General features: G+C 33.1%; 1 protein-coding gene across 1 annotated transcript; it reads left to right on the top strand.

Moving 5' to 3' along the window:
* The first annotated feature begins 373 nt into the window (after positions 1-373).
* Positions 374-3,897, top strand: LOC132723499 (uncharacterized). The gene is made up of 4 exons (XM_060708226.1): positions 374-527; positions 1,472-1,587; positions 1,952-2,034; positions 3,226-3,897. The coding sequence occupies exons 1-4, from the start codon at positions 387-389 to the stop codon at positions 3,867-3,869; spliced, it is 984 nt and encodes a 327-aa protein (XP_060564209.1). The 5' UTR covers positions 374-386; the 3' UTR covers positions 3,870-3,897.
* The last annotated feature ends 5,856 nt before the right edge of the window (positions 3,898-9,753 follow it).

Raw genomic sequence — 9,753 nt, 5'->3', positions numbered from 1 at the left:
GTTTCTCTGCTTGTTATAGGGTCTGTAAGCGAACAGCATGGATCCTGATTAGACTGCGTGGATGCGCAGGCTGGTCTGGATCCATGCTGGTCGCAAACCCATTATGTTGGTTTTGTCATGACACGGCTAACCTAAAACAATAATGAATATGCAAACTTGTGTTCTATTGAAAATAGATTTTGTTGAATTTCATGAAAACTTTATCAATTACAGTAGATATATTAATTTAATATTTGGCGTTTTATAGTCGGAAGTTTTTTTCCCTCTGATTTTAAAAAATTAATGTATGTGAGAAAATATGAAGAAAAATAAACTTTAACATTATTGACTCATTATTATTGAGTCAGTTTCTCAGAAGATATTATGTTCACTTACAGAAGTAAGACATGACATCATTAGAAGAGGAAGAAGTATGGTGTGAAGTGAGTGATGACGAGATGTATAATCCAGGTAAAATGAAAAAAGGAACATGGGAACCTACTGCAGAAGATATCCTGAAGGTGTTTGAAGAAATCAAATCCAAAAAGGTAATACCACTGTTTGTAAAGAAATGACGCGTCAATTTGTGAAGAAATGATTAATCAAATCCTAAAATTAATACCAAATATTGTGAAGAAATCAAATCCAAAAAGGTAATACCACTGTTTGTAAAGAAATGACGCGTCAATTTGTGAAGAAATAATTAATCAAATCCTAAAATTAATACCAAAGATTGTGAAGAAATCAAATCCAAAAAGGTAATACCACTGTTTGTAAAGAAATGACGCGTCAATTTGTGAAGAAATAATTAATCAAATCCTAAAATTAATACCAAAGATTGTGAAGAAATCAAATCCAAAAAGGTAATACCACAATTTGTGAAGAAATCAAATCCAAAAAGGTATTACTACAATTTGTGACTGAAGTTATTATAAACTTATTTCTTACATGAAGATCTGATTTTCACCATATAATATTTGTTTCGCCTTCATTGTGTTTTGGATTTCCTGAAAAAGCTAATTTTAGCAATGCAATCAAACTGTCCTTTACAGATAGGCATTATAAGACGAAATACCAATGTACCGTTGTCCATGGGAAGTAAAACAAATTGCTGATTTTTGTTAGAAAAACAATTTTTGAAGTTATGTGAAACAAGTAAACTGGAAAAAATAGACTCAATTTAAAAGTAAACTGGAAAGAATAGACTCAATTTTTAATGGTCAAGATTGTTTTGCAAGTTTCCCTGCGGGTTATAACTGCACAATGCCATATTTGTTCTCGAAATTGTGAAAATATTGATACCTACTCAATATTGATTTTCTAGTGATTAAAAATAGAAACCGCATCACTTTCAAAGTTATGAAAGCTAGCCGATGATAGGGATATGAGAAGGTAACAACCTATTGCTGATCATAAGATCATAAAGCATAGCGTTTTTAGGAGCTGATTTTAATCAGATTGGTGTACATTAGATTCTACCTTTCCATTAAAGGTGTTGGATTTACACTGGAAATGCCCAGGGAGGAGACATCCTGATACTGATGTCAAGAAGGAGGAAGACAATAAGGAAGAAAAAGTTACAACACCAGTCAAACAAGAGGAGAAAAAGTGAGTTGTGTATTTAGATGAAAGTTACAATCAATTTAATCAAGTTATGTCCCTTTATCTATTCTAAATAATAATGCTATTACCAAAAAAGACTGAATATTTTTCTTTCACATTCGAAAGAAAAATCATAATTTGTGCTATTTTGCTATTCATCTTGGAGGCATATTTTCGGTCTTTGCCATGGGGCTTATGTTGCCCTGCCTCTGCAGTGCTCTTGTTTTAATTTTATTAACAAATGGTAGATCTGTACATACTGTTACAGCATCAGAATTTATCCATAAGTTCCAACAATACAAATATAGTCAATTCAGCATGACAATGAAAAAATGAGCACAATCACGCTTTAAGGTTTATTAATTTTCAGACCAAGTATTCCGAATGAGTTTGATTTTGACGAGGATGATATGGGGGGAAGTAAAACTGTTATCACACCGAGGAGAACTCCAGGTTTAATTTTCTTCATTATTATTGTGTTAATTTTATTGAGAAATTACAACTTACGTTTTTACCTTGATTATTCCAAAAATAGGGAGAGCAGTTGTGTTGACACAGGCCTTGGCGTCAGCATCACATTTTGGTTAAGTTTTTGCATGCAAGTTGGTATGTCAAAAACTACTGAAGGCAGTTAGTTGAAACTTCACATACATATTTGAGAGCACAACAGGAATATGGATTTTGACAGAATTATTTCTTTTTTAACTGCTTCATTATCCAGCCTCTTTTTTTTTACTATCAAGCACTGATAATTATAGTGGAGGGAGCTGTCCTACCTACAGCTCTTGTTGTAATAGAGAAATTCATGTACTTTTTAGTGCACAAGGTCATTGACATTTCTGAAAAGGTTACCCTTGTATATTTGTTGGAGAACCTGACTTTAAAACAATCCTGTTGCTTGTTAATTTATTTTTTTAAATTAATACATTATGTCTATGTGGATTGGCAAGAATAATGTTTGAACACACCGCTTAACAGGTCTTTCTTTTGACAAATTTTTGGGCTGAAAATATTCCCTTATTGTAATTTTAACTGTCTAATGGCAAATAAATTCTGAATAAAAATAATCAGTAGAGTGATGTGTATGATATTAGTAGGGTATGTTCAGGGTAACTGCAACTGAACAGTGACATTTTTAAGACTAAAATTATCGTCAGTTATGAAACAGATTAGCGTTTGCTGCAAATTTACGAATATATTAATAATAAATTAGATAATTGATACTTGTGTTTGATATCTAAGGACAGGTTAAAAAAAAATTCCCCTTGCATTGACCCTGGCCTATATATGCCAAATCCCAGACAGGGGACAAAATCCTGGGCTCCCGCCTTGGGATCAAATTTCCCTGATTTTCAAAACTTAGGCTCTAGTCTCAAAATGCTTGCAAGAGCCTACATAAACCTACAAAATGTCTGATATGTATAAATGTTTCAGACATTCCGAAAAGTGCAGGCCCGACGAACCTGACCTGTAAAATTACGTTCGGACTGGGAAAAATTCGGTCCGACTGTCCGGTAACAATCTTATGTTGGTTTTGTCGGTAACAATCCGGGAACAAATGACGGCAAATGTACTAACCTATAAATAAAAAGTGATTTGCATAAGTATGTTGTATGATCAGTAAATTTTTTTTAATATTTCTAGGATCTGTCCCCAAGTCACAGAAGAAGGAAGCCAAGATGGACAAGATCCTTAAAGACATGATGCAGCAAAGGAAGCTACAGGCTGCTGAAAGAGAGGCTCGTAAACTGGCCGGGAACAAATCTCCACGGACACCTGCTAGTCCAGGCAGAGCAAGGATAGGTAGCCCGGCTGGTTCTCCTCGGACTCCAAACAGACAATCTCCGGTGAGGATCGGTGCCGGACAATCGGATCAGATCACGACCACTCCTGTTAGACCCCCTTCTGAAACCTTCAGTGCAATTCAACCAGGAAAACTAGACTCTCACAATGTTAGCAATAGCAAAATACATGACAATGGTTTTAATAATTCAAGTTCTGGTATTAAAAATCAAGTGCAGCAGTCTACACCTAGTGTGTCGACAGCTCCATCAAATAATATTGAGACCCAGTCTAAAAATTCAAATTCAGGGGAGGCAACTCCTCAAGCTTCACAAGGTGCTGATCCTTCACAAACAATGCAAAGGGAGGTAACTTCAAATCCACATGCTCCTAGCCAGATTCAGCAAGTTAACCAGCCAATGAAAACAGCTGAAACAAAAGCTGAAAATACTGAAATTAAACCTGAAGCCCCAAATCCTCCTACTGAAAAAATGGATACAAGTTGATAAAAGAAATTAAATAGAAAGAAAACAGTAACAAAACAGTGAAAATCTTCTTGCTTTTTACACAAAAAGTGTCCACAAAATATGTTACTCATGATATATACAGCAAAGGAATAGTTAAAGAAACCCAAATAGCTGTTTTATAAATGTTTAATACAATATACATGCTACATGTATACATATTGCAATTGAATTGCATACAAACTCTAATTGACATATTTGTAATAGAAATCTTATGGGTTATAATAGAAATGAGCATTTTAAACCTGAAAGGCCTAGAAGTCCATTTTTGTATCTTAAAAAATGTTACATTTATTTTTTCAAATGTTTAGATAGTGGATTTAGAGCATGTTAACTGAAGAAAAAAGCGGTAAATGTACACTTATGTGTCATAAAGGCAGCATAATGTAAATAAAGTAGTATTTGACTTCCATACAAATTACTAATTCACTTTGATTATGCAGTTGCCAACAGAGCAAAAGAATCAAAATATAGTTAATCTACAAGTCATGACAAATGAAAAAATTGGGGAACCATTACAAGATACTAAAAATTAAAAAAAAAGTTGAGAAATAAAAATGATAGCATTTCTTAGACAAAATGAGCCTTTAAAACAATTTTTTATTGGATATGTTTAATATTTATTGCCCAAATGCTGAATGATTGAGCAACACTATGAGGTAAATCATGGCTTGTTTGGGAGCAAAAAGCACCATCTTATGATCAGACAGGTACATTTCAAGAGGAAATAATTTTTCCCCTATTGCTCTTTGTTTAAGCAAAGAAAAATTATTATAAAATATTTTGCTGCTTAATTTTGAAAAGGCAGCTTTAAGTGTATAATGAAACTGAATTGTTGTGCAATGAAATATGTGTACAGGACAGTAACTGGACTATGTCTAAATAAAATAAATGAAAGTGCAACAGTATTTGTTTTAAACTGCTTCCGGTCATTTAAGACCACTATTGTATGTTTGTAAGTCTGGTACTTATTAATTTGTTTAATTGCTGTAATATATAGGAAGCAAGGTATGATATTGTGTTATATATTCATATAACCTTATGATTTTTTTTTTATGAAAATACAGGGGTATCCATGGCCAAATGGTTACGGTCATTGACTTCAGTCCACCTGCCCCTCAATTTTGTGGTAGAATTTTTGAATTCTTTCATGAGGATGCAATCCAGTTAGCTTACTAATTGCAGATGGTTCTACTTGTTTGACCGTTTTGGCACCTTAGGTCTTCCCCCACCAGTAAAGCTGGAAAGACGCCATATGACCTTTGTTGGTTTCACCTAATACCAAACAAAAGAATGAAAATAAGATATTTTCAGTTGTAGACTTACAGTGTAAATGTACTTTATTGTCAGCTATTACATAGATATTTTTCCCTTTAACTGCTTGATACTTGGTTATTTACAGTTATTTTCTCACATTACCTGCTTGTTTTCATTCATGTTTTCTTGAATTGGATATTTTGATCATTACCAGAGTTGTTTCCCTTTGACCTGCATATTTAATTGAATTAATAATTTGGTCATTATTAGAGTTCTCTCCCTTTGACTGGCTTGTTTCGTTGAATTAATAAATAAAGTGATTATTGACAAAGTTCTTTCCCTTTGGCCTTCTTGTTTTCTTCTGTATAATTGCAGTACAATTTGATCCTATGATGACTATTTGCTATAACTGTTTGTTTTGATGTTTAAGTGAAGATTATGAGACATTTTATGTTGCTTTTTACAGTGAATAAGAAGTGACTTATTATTATTAACATCATAGCTTAACTGTTCAAATTATGTATGAATGCAGGATGCCATAAAATTAAGTGTTAATTTACTATATGGTAAATATGCTTAGGAACATTTATAAAACATGACACTGTAGATGTGTTCTATTCCTTTTGTGATGAAGAAAGGGAAATGAAAAATAAATGAGTGAATCCAACACTTTAAATTTGTTTTAATTAAATAAAATCATTTATTGATTGTATCTAGAATATTTTTTTCAGCTTATGATAACAGAGCTTTATCACATGCATGTATTGTTTTGCAACATTTCATTTTGTTGTATTTCATTAAATGAGTCGCGTCACGAAAAAACCAACATAATGGGTTTGCGACCAGCATGGATCCAGACCAGCTTGCGCATCCGTGCAGTCTGATCAGAATCCATGCTGTTCGCTACAAGTAGAACAACTGATAGCGAACAGCATGGATCCTGAACAGACTGCGCGGATGCGCAAGCTGGTCTAGATCCATGCTGGTTGCAAACTTATTATGTTGGTTTTGTCTTGACGCGGCTCAAATGTAACATAGAAACAAATTGCATTAAAATTTATAGACAGGACTGAGAAGAACTCTATGCTTTTATTGATCTCTTCTCACTCCTGTAGGCACAAGTATTTTGTAAAATTAGGTAGATGTTAAATAGATAATAAATGTATAACAATTTGAAAATTGTTGGGAATTATCTGATTATTTGTATTTCAGTGTTTCAGTTTGGTTTCATTATCTTTATAGATCTCTTGAAATAATAAAGCCTAAAATACATGTTTTTGTCTCAGGTGAGTGATCTAAAGTCATCATGACCGTCTTGTTTTATATATAAACCCATCTGAAAGACTTCTCTTACTTGAAAGAAGTGTGAACGTATGAAGTATGAATATCAAGATCTAATATATAAACTTGTACACATTAAAGTTGAAAGTTTACAAACATACAGGTTTCATTATTTCCAGCATTGACATGACATTGTCTGTTGTCTTTAATACTATCCTTTCAAATAACTCCTCTGATATCATATGACTATTTGGTGGGGCATGCATGCACTGTTTATTTGGATAAAACTATTACAAAGTTGTTGAAATGGTTGAATGAGTCCTTTAACGTAAGTGCCATATAAAATCATACAAAATATTTTATCAAAAGTAATACAGCCAAGAATCCCAAGATTGTTGTTGTGTTGCATTTTCTACTGAATTAGTGTAGGTATATTTAGTATCAAAATTGGTTGACCCCAGCACACTTGTTATATTGACCTGAAAGAGAAACTAGCTTTAAAAACTTTTTGCTGCAAAGAACTAAAATATTTGGTAATTATCATAACCATGTGAATTTGTACAAGTTATGTAAATCGAATCCCTTCAGGGTGTCTAAATTGAATAGGCTGATAAAGGTTTATCATTTAAATCCAATTATCTGGAATTTAAAATTGCCCTATACATGCGATATTTGCCATATTGCTGTGCCTAGTTAACCTCTTCAAAGGTTCTATAACTTTTCCCCTGGGTCAAAAATAGTCTTGGCAATTTGTCAAAGGTGAGCGATCTAATGTCATCATAGCCGTCTTGTTTATATATATATATATATATATATATATATATATATATATATATATTATATATATATATATATATATATATATATATATATATATATATATATAAAGCCGTCTAAAAGACTTCCCTTGTTTAAAATCAGTGTAAACTCGGTTAAAATGGACTTGACACAACTATACGAATATCTAATATATGAGCCGTGTCATGACAAAACCAACGTAGTGCGTTTGCGACCAGCATCGATCCAGACCAGCCTGCGCATCCGGATCCATGCTGTTCGCTATCAGTTTTTCTTCTTGTTATAGATTTTGGTTAGCGAACAGCATGGATCCTGATCAGACAGCGCGGATGCGCAGACTGGTCGGGATCCATGCTGGTCGCAAACGCCCTATGTTGGTTTTGTCGTGACACGGCTCAAATATTTTTACACATAATTCGTTAGTACTTTGTTTCAAGGGGAGCAGTGGTTAAAGTGTCTGCCTCTCAATACAGAGATCATGGGATTGAGCCCTAATAGGGTCACAACCATGTATCTTCATACGCCACCCGTTCTGGTTGGAAGCGAACATGAAAGTGATTAATATAAGTTACAAGAACTTGTTTCGCAATCGAGCTCAAATAAATAAGTTTTAACATCGAGGGAGACAACTGAGCCCAACAATGTCTTTAAATCATGCACACGAGTATTATCCCCTTACATAAAGTGAAAATCGTCAAACACGTTTCAAATCGGCAAAAAAATTATCAATCTTTGTTCTGAATTGTATTCCAGGCATTTTCAAATGTCATAAATAAATTTATATGTGTGTATGAAGTACATCTGAAGTTGACAATTTATTTTACATTAAAAGACACATTATGCGTCAGAAATAAAACATGAATTTTATAATGATTGAATAATGTTTTTAAAAGTGTCGGATGCTTATTACCTGTCAAAGTGAAATAATTTGAGCCGCGTCACGACAAAACCAACATAGTGCGTTTGCGACCAGCATGGATCCTGATCAGACTGCGCGGATGCGCAGACTGGTCTGGGTCCATGTTGGTCGCAAAAGCACTATGTTGATTTTGTCGTGTCGCGGCCCATTTGTCATACAAGTATTACGTGACACTTCATCGAATATATAACTTCACTGGTCCGTGAGGTGTAGTGTATTGGTATAAATGTCGGACTACTGATCTGGAGGTCTCTGGTTCGATTTTTTTTACCAACACCACGTTATGATTATTTTTTTTAATTCACTTGCAATAATTTATTTGAAATCGTTTAATTACACCTAGTTTTAGAAAACCTTTTTAAGTGGTGTTTTTATACACAACTATATTTTTTATTTCGTTACAGTATCTTTCAACTGTTCTCTTTGGACATTATGCAATCGTATATATATTAGCGCATACACGCTATGAAGGCAGTTATTAAAAATACTAATTCTGATAGGACACACAAGTAAAATATTTGACATAGCTTTAATAGAATGGCAATTTAAAAATTAAAAGAAAAAAATAAGTTACTGATATATGATTCGGACCTTCCAGTTTACGTCTTCATTCTGCAAGTGAAACCCTTTACCAACTGCGTAAGGAGGGATTATGAATTTACACCATTTTAATAATTGGATATTTTACATTCATATCGATTTACAGGTAGATCGTAACGTTTACGGAATTTACCAACTTCTGGGCAAATACAAGAGTGCCAGTTGGTGGACAATAGCAAAATGTAAACAAAATAGTATTTTGACTTCTTTACATGTACAAAATACTAATTCACTATAACTGCACTTATTGCCAGAAAACAACGATTGGAAAAGATGGTTCATGTAATTGGCAAATGAGAAACTTTTTTGAGGCTATAAAATTACACCAAAGTAAAAAAAAGTATTGCGAAATAAAAATTAAAGCATTTATAAGGCATTTAAGTTTCTTTATTTTAAGCATCAAAATCTGCTATTAGTTATTATGTCTGAAATACGTTTCAGCTCGACTCGACGAAGTATATGGAGAGCTGTCCAACTCGCCCCGGCGTCCGCGTCCAGATTTCAGATTAAAGTTAAGGTGCCGTGAAATATTTTTCACATAACTTTTTTCATTTCTTAAAGTAAACCAACTTCAACTTCAAATATATGTTTCTTATCATCAACCAAATCTTATGTGACGGGTTCATAACTCTTAGCCCAAATTTTAGATTTATCTCCCCATTGAACTAGAATTTTCCTGGACATTTTTTTTATTTTTTACTATAAACCTTTTTAGTTTTTTAAGTTATCTACCTCAGTCTTCAAATACTTAGTCCTTATCTCAATAACTAATTTATGTGACAAGGTTCATAACTCTTGAAGCAAATATATACATTTTATCTCTCTTTTAATTTGGGATTTTCCTTTTTAAGAAATACTATAACTCCTTTACTTTTTAAGGTATCTACTTCATACTTCAAAATATATATTTCTTATCATTACACACATGTTGTGTGAATGGTTCATACTCTAACCCGTGACTATTTTTCCTTTGATTTGCGAATTTTTTTAACAAAGCTATTTTTTAACAAA

The sequence above is a fragment of the Ruditapes philippinarum genome, unplaced genomic scaffold (assembly GCF_026571515.1).
Source record: "Ruditapes philippinarum isolate M1 unplaced genomic scaffold, ASM2657151v2 ctg12169_1_1_1_1, whole genome shotgun sequence".
NCBI lineage: Eukaryota > Metazoa > Mollusca > Bivalvia > Venerida > Veneridae > Ruditapes > Ruditapes philippinarum.
Note: the sequence above shows the minus strand (reverse complement) of the source record. Positions and strands in the feature narration are given on the sequence as shown.